We start from the raw sequence: 18,925 nt of genomic DNA on the forward strand, positions 1-18,925 counted from the left end.
TCTCCACTGTCCTGTTAACACTACTTAACAGGATAAACAGAAGGTGAGTTTGAGTACCATGTTGAATACTGCAGACAAACAAAAAAGCCACCCCAACAAAGAGCCCACACACCCACACCCCCTCCAAGACATAAAACATACTGCAGAAAGAAGCAGAATAGCTTCTTTGTGAGATGGGGATAAGCAGACATTAGAATCACTCAGAAGGTTGTAGTTCATTAGGATTTATGAGTATTTGTAATATGCTAAACCATTATCACTTATTTTCTCTTCAAAGCCAGTCATTTTCAGGTACAAATAAATGGGTGTTTTCTGGACCAGTTTTACAGTGTGGAGGATCAAGAGGAAGGCAGCAATAATGAACAGAATATAAGCTCTATGCATAGGTTGCAGACTTGCTTTTTGTACAATTTTCAACAACATATTTTTTCCTTTTGCAAATGGGTAAATACTGTATCAATTACTGTGGGAATGTTCTATGGCAATGAACAAACAATACAGTAAAACAGATCAGATACCGTGACTACTGTACAGCTGTGTGGATGAGAAAATGATGAATGGCTGAAAGACAGCATGTTCTCTTAATTCTGTGCAAATTCCATTAAAAAACTCAAGAAAACAACTTTTTGTGGGCTAACTGGAGCTTTATTACTTAAGCTGTGACTTCACAGTCTTCACCTTCAGCAATTTGCAAAGAGCAGGCATACAAGAAAGGTTACAACGCTTAATGGAAGGGACTCCCTACTGAACAGGGTGGGGAACAGGGCAATCCCAAAGCAGAACTGGGAGTACCAATTTGTTCTCAAGTCTCATGTAAGGACTCCTGGGGCAAGGCCAATTACTTGAAAGAAATCAAGGAACTAAATTTAGGAAGCAGAACCTGGGACTAAAGTGAGCTGGAACGAGAGGACAAACACCAATGGCAAAATGCAAATAAACCACGTAGAATAAATCCAGGCAGAACCCAACCAGTAACAGAGTCCAAATGAATAAATAGTCCCTAGGATTAAACCAGATTTATGCTGCCACTCAGCTTCAGACATATAAAGCTGTAACCAACTGTGGGATGGTGGCTTCAGCCTCTGCCCCCCTGAAGCCACTGTCCAACCAGGTAGAAAAATAAAGGTCTAATTCACTGGAAATTTTCATTTACAAAACTAATGGAATAGGGTTTTTATGCTTCTGTGTCAACTTCCGATTCATCTCCAACTCCATTCTGCTCATCTTTCATTTCTGCATCTTCGGTGTGGCTGGTTTGAAGAGTAGCAGCTGACTAAAGAGAGAGACAAATAAAATATATTCGTTTGTTATACAAAATTACTAGTATTTGCAAACAATACCACAAACATTATTTGATTCTTATCACTAGGATACCTGGTCTCCCTGCAAGACTGAATTAAGATATTAGGACCTTCACCCAAGAGAAATGCAAAGAAATTTTGAGGTTTTTTTTCTGCATCTAAGAAACCAGAAGCAGTTTAGAGGAGGCTGAGAAATATACTGATGTTAGATAGTTACGATTCATAATGTAGTGTGCGCACACTTGCCACATAACACTTCCTTACAGCATTCTTCCACAAACTGAAATTCATTTAGGAAGCTTCTGTACAGAACTGCTTTCATCCTGCTTCCATTTCAATGTGATTCAATTTCAACAATGCCCATACAGTGATCCCACCCCCAGCTTGTATGAGGCACACTTGGACTCAAGATACAAAGACATATCTTTGCTGGGCAACTAGTTTCATGGATAGTGACTTCAGTTTGACAACAGTCACTTGGATGTCCTCTGTAAGAGCTTAGCTGGAAGAAAATCTAATTTGACAAGATAGCTGCTCTAAAAGCCCTCTCCTTGCTCTATCTTCCAGTCCACATAAAAAGGCGTGGAAGACAGAATGCCACAGAGTAAGAGTCCAAGGTCAGTTTTTACAATAGGACATGACCACTTGTCCTGACCTTGCAATAACTTTCAAACACAGTAAAGGGAGGTAGAAACATCTTGCTCTGCTCATCTCAAGACAGTGGAATGGAATTACTATTCCACCTGCCAGCCTAGCACCCTGAACCATTTATTTTATTATGAGGTTAGATGAGAATCAAACAGGAACAAGGATATAAGCATGCACTGTTGGGGGAGGGGAATAGGGACAGAATCCTTAAACTAAAATGTTACATCAACTTAGCTCCAACAGAAACCACAGACAAAGAACATCCAGGCATCAAAGGTCAACCTTTCATCCTTCGAAGCATTCTGTGAAACACATGACCACAGTCTCCTCTCCACAGAAAATCTGATAGCTAGCAATCCTGGGCTTAAGATAAGGTGATAAACATCCTAACCTTTAAAATTTCACACTTTATGTGAACTATTCAAATTCATGAAAAGAACTACTGATGCAAGAGTGGCTGTTGAGTTTCAACAGACTGAAAGATACACAGATGTCAGGAATTTCAGAACTATACTCCAAACTGCCTTCTTAGCAATCAGAAGACATTTGGTAAACAAACCTCTTCTCCACAACTCTTGAACTTCTCCCACCACCACTAACAGAGAAACTGCTGGAGCTAGAGTAAAGCAATGTAATAAATTAATAGGAAAACATGTTTTCCTGCAAGAAAAGAAATCCCAAAAGGGATCTGGGGAGTAAACGTCCTTTGCTTACAGTTCCATATTCCATCAATCCTTTTTCATATAAAACCACATCAACTGAAGTATGCCAGATAGCTCCAAGAAAACACAGTGTAAACATGCATATTCCCAAGATCATCTAATTATTGATAAGAACGAACCAGAACAATAGCATCCTGGCCTGTATCAGAAATAGTGTGGCCAGCAGGACTAGGGAAGTGGTTCTCCCCTTGTATCCAGCACTGGTGAGGCCACACCTGAAATACTGTGTTCAGTTTTGGACTCCTCACTGCAATAAAGACATTTGCTGGTGTGTATAAAGAAGGGCAACAAGGCCGGTAAAGGGTCTAGAGAGTAAGTCTTATAAGGAGCAACTGAGGGAACTGGGGTTGTTTAGCCTGAAGAAAAGGAGGCTCAGGGAAGACCTTATCACACTACAACTGCCTGAAAGGAGGTTGTAGCAAGGTGTGTGTTGATCTCCTTTCCCAAGTAGCAAGTGATAAGACAAGAAAAAATGGCCTCAAGTTACACCAGGGAAGGTTTAGATTGGACATTAGGAAAAATTTCTTCACCGAAAGGATTATCAAGTACTAGAGCAGGCTGCCCAGGGAAGTGGTTGAGTCACCATCCCTAGAGGTATTTAAAAGACATGTAGACATGGTGCTTAAGAGTAACGGTTTGGTGGTTGACTTGGTAGTGTTGGTTAGTGGTTGGACTGAATCTTAAGGGTCTTTCCAACCTAAATGATTCTATGACTCTATACGCTGATTCTATCTGAAGTAGATGGGAAAACTGGAATTAAGTGCCATATCTTTGCCGTATCCCAGTCTGTAATGTAGACTGTGAGTCTGCCTTCTGCCACGAATACGACTGTACCAACTGTTTGTCTTAGGGGCTGAGGTATACATTTTGAAAAGCACAAAGGCAGCCCTTTCACACCTTTAGTGGGTATAGCTTGTTTCAGCAATCCACTCTTCCTCCCTGAACAGCAGATCTTGCTGTGTCCCACACCTAGCAGAAGAAGCCAGATTCCCAGCAGCTGTGCTAGCTGAAAGGAACCTGCACAGCAGAACCTGCAATTTCTAAAATGAAGATGGCCAGTAGTGAATAATTCTAGTTTGGTTGCTGTATCTTTATCTTCCTGAGATTTTTTCATTAAAGCCTACCGAAAATTGAGTTACTGAGTTACTATATGTGACAATGTCTAAAAGGACAGAATACTTTCTTCCAGGCTCCAATAAGGAATGACTGTTGACATCAGGCTGCTTTAACAACATACATAAATATACGGACAATGACACTGTCCTTGCAGAATCACTGGGGAATGTCTGCATTTATGTGTTAGTTTACACTCCTCCATGAGAAGCAGAACCAAAATCACAGAACTACTGCTACTCTTTAAAGAGAAAAACAAAAACAAACCCACAACCAAAAAGCTACAAACAGAACAGTCTGCCCACCCAACCATCCAGTTAGGGGTGACTACCCTATGCTTACTATATGACTACTATAACATAGTAAGATGAAGAGTGGAATCCATCTCCCATTGTCTCTGGGAGATTAATTGATTTCAATTATATCTCATTTTGAAAGTCTGGGGAAAGGGAAGAAAAAGAGAGGTTTCTGAAATGTTTCATGTAGCACTGTCAGCTGACAGTCTGAGATGGCTGAATTGCCAGGATACATACACTCATCTGAAGACTCACTGACAGAGTTAACCACAGGAAATTGACATACCAATATCTAACAGTTTTTTAAGATTCCCCATGCATATTCTGGAAAGGTGAACACAAAGATCAGTGAAAATAACCTCAACAAGATGCAAGCTTCTGCACTCCCCAATGCTACTGAGAACATCTAAGTCTGATATAAATCCCAAATTTATCTTGAAGTTACAAGTTTACCTAGTCCTTCTGGACCGTTAGATTTAAGGAAAATAAACAGAACATTTTGTTAGGATATGTGATTCTCACCAATAACTTTTAATGTTTCTTGCAAGCTGACACAACCTTGTTATAACCTATATTCAAATAGTGCAGTTGTTAACTGAACTGGTATTTACTAAAATTCTAGTGAAAGCTTAGTAGGAGAACTACCCATACAGTAGAATGAATCTTCTGACAGCCTGAATTCTGACACTTCATAATCAATCTGCAACATCTGAGATGGAGAACATCAACCACATCTTAATGTTTCCATGAGAAGCAAGATGGTGTTCAGCACCATCTGTACAATACATAAGGTCTCAGTAGACAAGCCATCCAAGCACCAGAGCAGACTCTTTAGAACAATCAGTTCAAGGAAAATAGACACTTTTTTCAGTTCTCAAACGTTATCAAATTTGCATCTCATCACTTCAGTTGCTTTCCGATTAACACTGGTCTGTTGCAAAATTGGTTGGAATAAGTGTTCTGTGCAATGCTTAGTACTGCTAGTTGTCTTGTTCAAAGAAGATGACCTAATCATCTTGACTGTTAGCCATTTCCATTTTCCCCAGAGGAACCTACCTGAGTGTTCTCCCACTATATCTATCTGTACTAAGAAGTAAGCTGAGTATCTGACACACTATTCCTTGGCTAACACGTGACACCACCTCTTGAAGTCTTCTGGAGTAGAGTTACTTACCTTTAAGTCTTTGTCTGCAAGCCTTTGGAACATGTTGGCATACATCTTTTTCTCTTTCTCATGTTGCTCCCGTATTTTTTGCTGACAAGTTACCAGTTGCACTTTGGCAGCTTTGTTACTTGGATAAAGTTGTATCACTTTCTGGAAATCTCCCCGCGCCAATTCAAAGTCATTGACAGCCAAGTGCGCTTCTCCACGCCGGAAGAGGCCTTTTTCATTGTTGCTATCCAATTCGAGTGCCTGCATTAAAAACCAAATCAAACCCATATTCAATAATAATTTCTTTTTTAAAAATAACATGCAGTCAGGACACAAGAGACTGCCAGAACTGTACCTTCTGATACAGATTTGAGTCCTGTCAGAGCTTACTAATAAGGTGAGTTGAATACAGTAGAAGTACAAAGTAGTACTGAATATGGTAAACTATTTGACAGAGAACCAAGAAGTCTAAAATTTAGTCCTGGCTCTATTTCAGCTCTCTGAAGAACATCTGCCAACATGATTACCTTCATCACATCAAGTGTTTCCAGTTTCTAAATACTTGAATATTCTCAATGTAGCAGCAAGTTAGTAAAAGATATTCAAAGCAGAGTAACTATGAAAATAACCTGTTGAATATTTTTACATCGTGCATTCAGTACTACCCAACTGCCAGCTGATAAGAAGGGTCAGGCACCATATGGCCTGCTATCCCTCAAACTGTTAAAGCAAGAGATAAACTGTCAGATTGCTTGTGCAGCTTAAGAGTAAATAAACCCCTACTACCTTGTTGCAGTTCTCCAAAGCCTGGGAATATTCCTTCAGCTTGAGATGGCACATAGCTAGATTAAGGTGGGCAGCAAGCCTCAAGCTTTTGGCTTTTGTATCTTCCTCATCGGAGAGTCCCGATTCATGCTCCAGCCATGACACAATCTTTTTATATTGTAAGGCTGCTCGCTTGTATTTCCCCTCCTGTAAACAAGGCAGTTAATTATCACACAGCTCATCACAGTAATTTTTATCTCCTTGCCCCTTCTGCTTACCTTGAGCAAGAGATCTGAAAAAAGAATTCAATCAGAAAATAACTTCTCTCAAAAATACACTACTTCTGAAAGTCATTCCTGCATAGGACCAGAGAATCTTTAGGAATAACTGGTTCCCCCACTACAGCTAGGGGTATAGGCCAGCATTGGTACTGCACTCTTAACTACCACCTTACATTCAACTTTTGATACAATACAAGGAAGATCAAAACAGCACAAGTATTGCTTTGTCGTGAAGATAATGGGAAAGTCTGCCTTAAGGTGGTCAAATTGTTTGAAACAGCTTGTCCACACATATCTACCCAAATGAGTGTTGTTCATTCACAGCACTATTCCACAGCAGGAACTGTAACCTTGCTACTATTCCACGTATGCCCCAAAGTTATTTGTAGGTATAGCAAACAGCTCCAACGTAGAACTAACTCCCTGCCAAGTTTGTTATTTGGCTATTCCAACTCTGAGGCTTTCTTTTCTAAAGGCACCTTCTTCCCCTCCAGTCCTCCCTGTAAAACATCGCAGAAAATACCGTGAACACCACTCTGAAATGACAGCAGCTGTAATCATCATTATCCGTTCATAACATGGACTAAGAAATGCTGTTATTACTTGGAGACTGTAATTTACCTTGAAGTAGTGAGTGCCTCTCTCCTTCACAATGCAGCTTTGTTCCAGCTTCTCATCTGTGTTCATTTCCCAAGACTCCTTAGCCTACCCAAACAGGAAACAGTTCAAGCCAATGATACAACTTCTGGGGAAACCATGTGGCTATGTTTCTTCCCACTAACAGTATGGTAAAGATAGGTTTGGCAAAGCAGAGTTTTGCACCACTACTGGTAACTGGGCTGCAGCAGCAGAGACACTGACAGCAACAGACAGTGATACAGTAAGAACAAGGACAATCTCAGACAAGACCTCTCAACATGTCATCATCTTTGACAACAGTGACTTCTCTATTTCATATCAACACTCAAGGATTTCGCAATCCTTGTTTAAGATGCACTCATACTTCTTCCCTGACTTCATCTCTCATTCCTACCTTTTCAAAGCTTTTGAGTTTCACTTCATACTGTAGTTCTGCATCTGGAGGGATCTGAAATTTCTCCTTCCCAGCACTTCCAAAACCATAGCTGTAAGATTGGGGGTGTGGAGGGAGGAAAAGAAACAAGAGTTTCAAAACTATCCATCCAGCCATATTTGCTACATAGGAAATGAGGCAAAACCCCCATGCAAATCTGGGATGCCTACATAGCATTATTACAAGACAGAAAGACTTGAAGAATTCTGGGTACTATTCTAAAATTAGCAAGCACGAGGTAGAAGAAAGGTGGAGACACCTGAGGTTAATTTTGCTAATCACTATGTTACCAGTCCTATTCTTTTTTTCTTTTTTTCTTAGCTTAATGTGAAAGAAAAGCAAGTTATGTCTCCACCAAGGAAAAAACCCTCAAACTTTCAAGTTATACACATCTTGCTTTAGATTCATGGTCTAAGACTGAATGTTTCCTTCAGAGAACCTCTATTTTAGTACTATTCTCAGAAAAGCAAAGACAACAATAAATACAGAGATTAAGTGAGGAGCTGTACACTTAACATACTGCCTATCATCTGACAAATAGTAAACGCCTATATAGAAAGGTTCTGTGCTACAACTCCAGGAAGAAGCTGCATATTAGCAGAAAAGCCCTCAAGATCAGACTGCTTTGCTTTTCTTCTCCCATCAGATTCAGTTCCAGTTTAAAAAACTTAAAATGAAAACTGAAATGGAGTTTGATGGAAACAATCAGTGCAGACTCCACTTGTTTCAGATGTGTTATCGCTGTAAAGAGAAAATTCCGCTTATATCCAGGGCTCTTTAAGGTTACAATATTGGGCAGTCATGCACTTCAGTTAGCTCCTCCTAGTCTCAGGGAGTTGTCATAACGGTCCAAGGTTTGGATATAACTTTACCTTGTATCTCACAGGAACCTTGAAGGTCTTTTTCCAAAAGGGTTTCAAAATACCAGTGAACATTTTATACCAACAAAGGATTTTTGATACTCTAATAACTACATCACCTAAGGACTAGCTATCTGGTCACATCAGCTGCTCAGAAGGCTCATCAGCTCTCTTCCTATTCTGAGGCTGTTCTTCAGGTATCTTTATATGCAATGCTGTACAGTAAGTACTGTTTTGGGACCAAAAAAAACATAGGTCAGAGAGCAACAATTTTTTTTTTTTTAAATATTCAGAGATCAACACTATAGAGACTTCAGTACATTTCTTTTGGAGTGCTACTACTTCACAACTAAGTGGCATAAATCAAACTTTTGGGCCTGATCAGGTATTTACTACAGCACTGAAAAAAGCTGAAAGGTACTATAATAAAACATTTAATTCTTGCCAGATGCTTAGTATAAGCCCTCAAAAGATCTAGAAGAACATACCTGGGTTTGAGATAGAACACAGATTCCTCTGATTTCTCCATTTTTTGAATAGCTTTCTCCAGACCATGAGGAAGATCATAGTGGTCACCTTCTCCAATCTCAAACCGCAATTCCCGCCTGTCAAAAACACGATCTCCATATCGGCCTTCGAACTGGACTGGTAATGAAAAAACAGAACAAGCCAGAGAAAAATCAGAATATATCTATGGGGCAGGTAGCGCAGTGCCAAAGCCTCCTCCTAAACAGTCTCTTTCAACAGCTACCTATGCATGGTGGCCACTGGCAGTAAACAGAACTTCTGCTGCTAAACTTAAACAATTTCTTTTGTTCACCTATATTTAATTTTTTTTTTTGCACTCCAACAAATGACAGAACTACTTCCCTCCTTCTTACTCGGCAATACTCATCTACCTTTTGTGATGAGATAAGCACTTTATCAGATTCAGTATCTCTGGAGAACACAATTGCTGATGGAAAATGTAAACCTCACCAGAAATAACACAATTAAAGTTTACTCTAGGTTAAGTCACTTGGTAAAGGAAAGAGAAGACATGTATTCCCCTCTCTCAGGGCAAGGAGCTGTAGACTGGGCAAAAAGGTTCTTCCTCCCACACGGTAAACCCATTTACTATTTGTGAAATGTACTTACTCTCCACAAGCGCACCCTCATTGGGCTTGGAGTAGCCTTCCCCTTTTTTACGAATTCTTCGGATGATGCCACCATCTTCATCATCAGTGAGATCCTCTCCCTTGAACTCAAAAAGTTCTATCTGTGAAGGGAAGAAAAGCCTTGCATTTATTCTCACCACGTCAATTCAGTAACTCACAGAATTTGTTCTCCAAGATCTTTGAAACTATGGCTGTTCAGGAAGCCACTATCTTAGTTAATGTCCTGTAAGATATTAGATAGCCAAGGCTATGAGGATGCTGTATTCAGTAGATACTGGATGGAAACCTCCTGAAGAGTTTCAGATTATATTCAGGTCTTTACAGCTTTTTTTGTCCAGCAATCTTGGTCTCCCAATACTATATGTTAAATCCTTTAATTGAAACAACTGTTCACTTGGCTTCTGAATAAAGCTTACGTGAGCCACAATGCTTAGGGGCTACTGCAAAAAAAGACTACTGACTTCTTTAATAGTAGTTTTGCTAATGTCTGCAGGCAGAAGTATGGATTTGGGGTTTTAGGCTTAAGGTGTTGGTTTGGTTTTGTTATTTTTTTTGTCTTGTTTGTTTCTTTTTTAATGAGGTAAAATACCTTTTGAACACATTAAGCCAGAAAGAATTTGCTCTCACTCTGCAGCTGATCAGCAGCTGTCATACCCTCTTACTCTACTGTCAAATAGAATCACTAGTAGTGTCACTGCTTCTAAGGACTGAGAAGGTTTGTAAGTAATGCAAGGACAAAAGGAGCAGAAAACTTAAGGATAAGGACTGCATCTTTATATTTAAGTCCTGATTATATCCTTCATTCCATCTGTCGTCAAATTCAGACCAATTTTTAAGTGCTTGGAATGGAGCTCAAACTGATTCCAAATGCTTGTCCTGCAATATTAAAACAGATTTAAGAATGTATTTTCAGACTTCAGCTACTGCCCACCTGTTTTTTCATACTCCTACTCTTGTGCCACAGGACAACAGTTTAAGAACTTCTGGGTCATTCTTTCTTGCATGCCTGAGCAGAGTTAGTGTTCTCTTTTTAGTCTTGTCACATTTTTCCCTCTAGTCTTGCCTTATCATTGTGTATTTTGGATCATTTCAGAAAAAAATTATTTCCAGAATAATGATAAAACAACAAAACCATGATCTGGCCCACCTTTAATCTGAACTTGCTGCTGCAACAAATTGTTTAGAATTTTTATGAGCTGGTGTTAATGTAGGAGATAACTATCCAGCCAGAATCTTCACATGCCCCCACAAGTCTCTAATGCCAATCATAGTTTGAACTGGAAGTACCATGACAAGATGGAAAAATTGACTACTCACAAAAGAAATTTGTTGTTGCTATGAAATTAAGAAAAAAAAATATAATCTTTTTCTATCCTATGTTTGAGTAAAACAATAGTAAAAACAGCATAAAAGAGTAAGCCACTATAATCAGCACTGTTTAGACTAAGTACCTCATTAAAAAAAAAAAAAAAAGTCCAAGGCTAATGCTGTGGAGGTTCATAACACTGCACTTAAGATATCTGGAATGCAAAAGTAAAGGAACCGAATATTCACCAGCACAAGTGCTTCCACATTGCATTCTGATGGGTAACTAATAACAAATTATATTCTAGCCTTTCTCTTCAGTCTGAAACAAGATAAATTATTCCAGAACATTACATTCCTCTGATGACCATACAGGTTTCCCTCCTTTTTTTTTTTTTTTTTTTTTTACCTGAACAGCAGTATTCTATGGAAGAATCTATTTCTTCATATTGCTTATCAAAAGCAATCATGAGGAAGGAAAAAAAAACAAAAAACAAACTCAAAACCCAAATCATAAGACATCCATTATTTCAGGTCATAAACAAATGCTGATGTGGTTATGACACAGCAACAAAAATCTTTTTACATTTTAGAGAGTCCTTTTTAGAGTCCTTAGTTTTAGAGGGTCCTCTTTACGGCAACTCCTCTAAAATTTTGGTATGGGAATGGCACCTGCAAAGGAACCATGTTTACACTGTTTAAAATAATAAAAGGAAACATAGGAGCAAGACTAAAGAAAGTGGAAACTTAAGAGATTAAGTGCCTGAGAATCATACTAGTAAGAAGTCACTCCTATCTAATAAAACTTAGGAAAACTTTCTGGATGTAAGTTTCCCCCTAAAACCCCAATTCAGGACACACCCAGCACTGCTTATTATTGTAGCCAGTCATCGACAGGCCATTTTCTTAGGGAAGCACAAAACCATCATAGGCAGCTTCAGTGCTTTTCCTTCTCCCTTCCTCTCCTTCTCCCTTCCTCCCTCTAACATCATTGCACAGGCAAGCATCAGAGGATATAAAGGGTCATGAATAAAACACTACTTTTATCTAAACAGTACCTAGAAGATAGAAAGGTCAGAGTGGCATTATTAAGAAAAAAACCTAGTGGGAAGTGAATAATCTGGATGACTGTATCAGAATCAGTAGTACTCTGATGAAACAAATCTCATGTTGCAGTTAGAGCTTTTATTTATCAGAAGGTTAGATATTATCTCATGTTGCAGGACAATGATATATCATCCTGTGTACAAGTGCTAAGCCATTAAGAATGCTTTATTATACTGCCAAGGTAGAAGGTCTTGAGCTTTGAGACACTGTACACGGACAAGAGACAACTACTATTTCCACTACATTTTGAGGGGCAGATGCCCTAAAGATCACTAGGAAACAAATTCTGTCCTCTGCTGGTGAGGTTAAGAGCCCACGCTAATTGGCTCCATGCTCACCAAAACATGCAGTTCACCTCTGAGGAGAACAACTGTCCGTCCATGTGAATTGTAAAACTAGCGTTATCCAGACACCAAACTCGAGACTGCTAAATATGTCACAGGGCCCAAGCATGTACAAATGACTGATGGTAAGTTTGATCAGTGTAGCCTGGATCCACAGAAAAACTCTTGTAATAAACAAGTAACCTGAATCCAAACTGTTCTTGTAGTGCTTTAAGGCTTATTAAAATGCTCAGCTCTACAGGAAACAGAATTCACAGTTGCAGGGCTGTTCAAATATACTATATTCTAGCAGTTTATATGGGGTAATTATCTCTTTTCTCCCCCAAAATAGCTCATAAAAAGATTGTGTTAATGTTGCAAAGAAGAAAAAGTGTGGAAAATATATTACTGAGAACATGAATTGCTTCTTCTGTTGTTGAAATCTTTATATTGTTTAACATAAGTATCATTATTTTGAGTCTTAGGAAGTAGAAAGAGGATTACATTTTTTCAACTACTTCAAAGTCTGCCACTGAGACAGTCCACCTTCCCAACCTGTGTTCTCCTACGGTGAATCATTCCATAACTGTAAAACTGAAACTATGAACAGAGGAAAACATTCAAGTATTTTCAAAACTCCAAAATAAGGGAACCTGAGCCATTGCAGATCAGTAGCAGCCAGACTACAACTCTATGCTTTGTCCACACTACCCTAATTGACCGTATTTTTCTCTTTAGCGAACTTAACATTCCTGTTTTGAAAGGATATTACATCATACATTTTTAACAGTGAAATATGATTTTTGTTTATTTTTCAAGTGTACAGTTTTAGTGACCATCTCTCACTTACCTCAAAAATCAGTGTAGCATTGGGAGGTATCTTTGGGGGGCTCCCAGCTGAACCATAGGCATATTCTGGTTTACATGTAATCCGACAAATTTCACCAACTGTCATAGTTGCGACAGCAATGTCCCATGCTTTGATCACCTCACCTATGCAAGTCAAATATAAATCACATGATTTCTAGGCATACATGAAAAGTACGATCAGCTATGGAACTAAGCATCATCACTTCTAGTATACGAAAGCTAAGACAGAGCAAAAATACTAAAAAACATGTGCTCATTCTGATTTACGTACATCAGTTTTAATCCTAATCAAATTATAAAATTACTTGGGGACCCAAATTTAGCTAAATGTCTTCATTCTACGTGTAGTGAGTCTTCTTCTTCCCTTACTTTCTCGCCTCTGCGCACAGACACGGGCTGAAGCACGCTATCTCAAGTGCAAGGAAATAACAATAAACTCTTTGAAGAGGAAGATCTTAGGGTGAGAGATTGCCTGCTCATATTTTGTAAACAATCCAAAACAGCCTTTTCTTTCTGTACTTTATCAGTTGGCAAAGAGTAGCACAAGTGGTAACTAGAAGTTACATGCACTTGTAACAGAAAGGGGGAGGAAAGTAGGAGAAGTAGTATTCCTTCTAAAGCCAAAACTGAACAGATGCTGGAACCTCAAGTAACAAAATCTTATCTCTTACTCAAGCTCTCCTACTTGCTGCTCCTTTCAGCACAATCAAGCAGCCTTCGTTACTCTTGTATTAATAGGTACACTTCATATAATCTCAAATTTCAGTACAGTGCAGAATTTATCTCCCAAATAAAGCCAGGAGAGCTCAGATTGATTAATAAGATTTGCTGGAACAAGGACATCTGGATTTTTGCATTCAAAAAATGAAGGCTTTTAATAATGAAGGGACGCACTACTTCAAGATTCACATTTGGGTTCATTTGGGAACTTGGTGAAAAAAGGAGTACGTTTCATCATACTGCAGCTGACAGCTGCCCTCATGCACCCTGTCCCAATATCTGGTCACAATTAAGTACTCCTGAATTTGAGTCTGCCAAAAAAGCAAAAAAAATGCATGCTCTGGCTATTTAACTACTCTTTTTCGCTACTCTTCAGGACAAATTTGCTCCCCCAGAGTGCTTTGTCTGAGGCCCATGAATTCTTCAGCAAGACTCATCAAGGGACTACACAGTTTTCTCATTCAAAATAAATCTCAGAACTGCTCTTATTGGTCCATTCTATGAGAATAAACCTTAAACTCTGAAAACAAGTTTAGACAGCAACTCTAACATGCAAAGGAGACACGCAGCAAGGAAATCCCATCTCAGTTATTACCGAAACTGATCAATACCAAACACAAGATATTACCTTTGCCCAAGTCAAATGAAAATTTGTCTCTCCTGTCTAGACTGGAGTCAAATTTTGTGCCATCAAGAAGCCATCCTGTGTAATGAACGGTCACTTTATCACCTATCATCGGAGACTCTGTGCCACTGCCTTCTCTCTTGACAACCTGAGAAAAACAGTAAAGCAACGTTAAGATGATGGGTCTGTCTATTGGACATTAACTCCATTTACTTAGATGCATGTGTTATCATCTTCAATAGAAAAAGGATTTGCAGGTTTACTTAAGTTATCTGGAAGTGAACCGACTATTCTGTCTACAGATTAGTAGTGCTGCATACGCAGGAACCTCAACATGGCTGTGCTGTGATACAAGAACTTAATTGGCAACAGTTGGCACCAGCTTACAGATCTCTGCACCTAGTTCGCAATGTCAATTACCTTTCCTCAATAAGATTTTAAGTGTTCTTGAAACTGCATCAGGTAAAACATTTAAAAAATAGCGCATTTAGGCAAAGCATTTAAACAAGAAACCAAGCAGGTTCCTTCCATGCAAAGTGTATTCTAACATGTATTCTGAGATTACTTGAGTTAAACCAGACAGTTTAACAAAGATTAACAAAATGTCACCCCAATGCAGGTTAGTTCTAGCATCCAACACAGTAACACTTAGGAATTATTATACTGTATTAATTTCATCTCCCCACAACTCTGACACGGATTCCCAGCACCCTCATTTCACATACAGCTGCAAAGATTTTATTTTCTTCAAGAGGTTCCCCATAGGAAGAAGAGTATCAACTAGATCTACACTATACAAAAAAGAAGATCAGCCAATCTCTCTGGTGTTCATTTGAAATGCATATAAAAATAAAGAATAATACCAACATATCTCATAGGGCAAGGATATGAAGCCTTGCCCATAACAGGATTCCAAAGTTCAAATTTGAGTTTTCTCCAATACTGACTGAAACAGCCTAGCTCCAAGCCAAAGCCTTGCATTACTTTAGTTAGGCAAAAGGGAACCAATGGATGACCCTATTTGCTTGCATCTGTAGAGGCCTGGGAAACAGCGTTCACATAAGATAAACATTTATTCAAGGGCAATTATACAGAAGCATGGATCAGTGCCCCTGCTTTAAAAAAAAAGCTATATAAATGTCATGCTTCTATACCAATCATGTTTTTTACTGAAGGAAGCAGACCTGTGGGAGTCTCTCTCCCAAATTTCAACTTCTTGCAACCAACCACTATCAGCCTCCTACTTTGCCTTCCACCATCCCTACAACTGACTGCAGCACAGAAATGCCAGGACCCTCCACCCAAAGCCGAGGCAATGTGAACAGCTTCTGTCAGACTCAAGCTGAAGGTACCTCACTGGATGCTAAGAGGGAAAAACAAAACAAAAAAAAAACACAGGAAAAAAAAACACACCACAGAAAATATTACTACCTGATTAGTTTCCTAGGGAGAGAATGTACAGTGTGAAATAGGATGCCTGACCTCACACAGCACACCATCTCCTTACCTTGCACCACCTCAGTGCTACAGCAGTTTTTAGTATTACAGAACTAATCTATTGATTTATCTCTCAAGTAAAGCAAAAATTCAAGCAGCCACTCTCATAGAGATCAGGGAAGAGAGACATATGAAAATAACACAAGTCTTGTAGTCAACCTAAACTACACCATGCTTAGATAAAAGTAGATCCAAACTAGAAATTTTAAAGCAGCCCATCTGAAGGCACTTTGAAATAGTAACTGCATTTAATGGAAATTTAGTAAGCTTTTCCAAATGCCATATTATTGTCGTGTCATACCAGGTTATCCAACATGAAAATAATGACTCTCATTTCCAGTATTCATACATTATTCTTCTGCATTTATTCAATTTTCAAGAGACTCAACTTTCACTTTTTTCATATATTCAATATGGCAACCCTATTTTCTGTAAGGTTTACATTTGCCTTTCAGATGGAGAAACCCAGTCTTTCTGATATTATGATTGTAAATATTTCTAATTCTAAATACTTACACTAGAAACGGTGCAAACACATTCAGTAATGCCAGGTAAAAACCTCTGGATACTATTCTGATACAAAGCTAATGAACAAAATAAAAAAGCCTCCTAGAATCAGTGCAACAATACCAGTACAAAATTGGTATAGATTAGTTCTGAGTTACTCCCTTGATTTCAATGGTGTATTCTCCACTCTGGCAATTACTAGAAAAATAAAATCCATGAAGGCTGGACTTCATGACCTCTATAGTCTTTTGCCTTGTGAATTGACAACCTCACCTTTTTTGATGTCTTCACAAGCTCAGTTATTTTGTCAGTAATTTTTCCCCCTGCCTTTAAAAAGATAAAGCATCTATTGCTTCTCCATCAAAAGGTGGGTACTGCATGGAGTAGGCAGACACTCACTGCCTTCTACCACGCTCAGGCAGGATCTGAGACGCAGGAGACCCGCAGACAGCTTCCCAGGAAGCCACGCAGATGAGAACCCTGACCTGATACTGTGCTACATGCAAAAAAAATAGAAACACTCACCAAAGCATGTCAGCAGGAACTAAAAGAAAGCAGGGTATAGAGGCCAACCACAGATCTTCAGTCTGGTCCCCGATACCCCTTCCTGAACTGGAGACAGTGTTTCTATAACAAACCCGGAATTTAAAGCCAGAAGGCTCTAAAGGTTAAAAACAGAATTTTGTCTTTCCTCTGATGCCACTTTTCTTCTTCCAAACACTGTACCTCTGAAATATCACTGTGATATAAAAATGCTTCTAGGGAGCGTTAAAGCTTCTGAGAGAGGTTAAAGAAGTTTCTAGAGATGTGGAAATATAAAATATCTGACATAGGAAGTTAATGCAACTCCCCCTCATGGTTTAAATTCTGCTATCCTTATCAACTGACTTTCCAATACAAAGGAAAGAAGCCAGTCTGCTGGCATTCTCAACACACGGCACAAACCGCAACAGCGGCCAGCCTTGCAGCCAGCTCTACTCGTGGCCTCACCTGCAGTTTGTTGCTAGCTCGTTTTCCCACTTCAGCTGAACCAACGGGCAGCTCTTCCAGCTCCTGCCGCCGGGCTGCATTTACATCAGGCCCACGTGTACAATGCACCATCTCAGGTCTGAGCGGCTGCTCGCACCAAGATGGAGAGCCTCATTTTCAGAGCCTTAAAGATGGGCAAAAGTAGGCAGCGCAGCACTGCTTTACACCAGCTATGAATGTATACGAAATACATGTCCCCTACTGAAGCACCATCTTTGATTCCCAGCGCGCGAACACGTGCTGAGGGACAGACGCGGACCCAGCCCCCTCCCCCCCCCCAAAAAAAAAAAACCAACGTAGCGGAGAGCGCGGCCCGGCCATCTTTCGCCCCCCCCCCAGCCCTGGGGAAAAGCCCGAACGCCGCGAGAAGCGCCTCTCCCCACGCCGCAACCGCGGGGTTTCCCCGCGGGCAGCCCCGGCCCTGGCTCGCCTCAGCGGGGGAGCTGCCGGCATCCCCGCCGCGGGGCGCGTGCGCGGCCAAAGCGCCCTCCCGCCCTCTCCGCGCGCCGCCGCTACGTTGCCAGGGCTGCGCGAGCTTGCGGTGCGGCGGGCAGCCCGGTGAGGGCCTCGCCTGCTTCCCCTCAGGGGACCAAGCGGGCCGCGGCGGGGCCGGGGCGCCCGCGGAGCGCCCGCTCCCAGGCGAGAAGAGGCCAGCCCGCCCCCACGCCGCCTTCCCCGCCGGCCTCCGCGTCAGGGCCGGGGGATGCGGACGGGGAGCGTGTGAACCGCAGCTGCCAGGTACCTTGAGGACGCCCTCATCCTGCTTGGGGGTGATGTCCGCCCCTTTCAAGGGAGCCCCGTCCGCTTTCATCTCCTCCGCCGTCATCCCGTCTGCCGCTGCCACCGCTGCGCAGGGAAGGGCCGCCTAGCAGGGTCGGGGTCAACACCAGCCTCCCGCCGGGCTGCCAGGAGCGCCTCGCTGCGCCTCCGGCTCCGAGCAGCGGGGGCGAGCAACCGCGCGGCTCCTGCCCGCGCTGCAGCGCCAACCCCCGAGCGGCGGGGAGGAGGAAGGGGAGGAGAGCGGAGAGGGAGGAACCGAGAACTTTCTAGAGAGGCAGCGGGGCTGCTGCAAAGCGCCCAGGCGGCGGGGTGAAAGTGCGCGTAGCCCCTGGGGGCGGAGAGGCCAGCGGTGCCGAGGGGTGGGGAAAGCAACGGCCGGGGGTGGGAGCGGCGTGCCCGCCTCTCGCAGGTGGTGCGGGGGGGTCCGGCCAGCCGGGGAGGAGGAGCCGCTCCGCCCTGCCCGGGGAAAGTTTTAAGCGCACTTTAGAGTGAAACTCGCCCTCTTGCCACCTCAGTATTAGCAGAACTCTGGAGATGTGTAGGCTTGTTTTCTTTTCGTTCACCCTGCGCTTGTGGATGGTTACAGCAAAGGTCGCAGAAACAGGCACGAAAGCGGCGTGCCAGCAGCGAGTGTGCAGCTCCGGGAGCTCAGGCGCTGCACGGCTTGCCGGGCTGGGGATCCCGTTAGAAACCATGTGTTTGGAAACGGCTTGCTACCCTGGACGAGGAAAAGTGAAGACATGCTTATGGTGCAGAGCGTAAGCTCTATGGCTTGCCCGTCCATATCAATGGTA

General features: G+C 41.5%; 1 protein-coding gene across 1 annotated transcript; it reads right to left on the bottom strand.

Moving 5' to 3' along the window:
• Window positions 1-623: 623 nt before the first annotated feature.
• On the bottom strand, window positions 624-18,417 carry FKBP4 (FKBP prolyl isomerase 4). The gene is made up of 10 exons (XM_032984079.2): window positions 18,094-18,417; window positions 14,322-14,466; window positions 12,954-13,096; window positions 9,349-9,469; window positions 8,700-8,856; window positions 7,313-7,403; window positions 6,901-6,984; window positions 6,020-6,205; window positions 5,255-5,494; window positions 624-1,273 (listed from the first exon to the last, which is right to left on the bottom strand). Exons 1-10 carry the CDS (start codon window positions 18,175-18,177, stop codon window positions 1,175-1,177), a joined length of 1,350 nt encoding a protein of 449 aa, XP_032839970.2. The 5' UTR covers window positions 18,178-18,417; the 3' UTR covers window positions 624-1,174.
• Between the last annotated feature and the right edge of the window lie 508 nt (window positions 18,418-18,925).

This window comes from Tyto alba, unplaced genomic scaffold (genome assembly GCF_018691265.1).
Source record: "Tyto alba isolate M040663 unplaced genomic scaffold, T.alba_DEE_v4.0 Super-Scaffold_21, whole genome shotgun sequence".
In the NCBI taxonomy this organism is placed as follows: domain Eukaryota; kingdom Metazoa; phylum Chordata; class Aves; order Strigiformes; family Tytonidae; genus Tyto; species Tyto alba.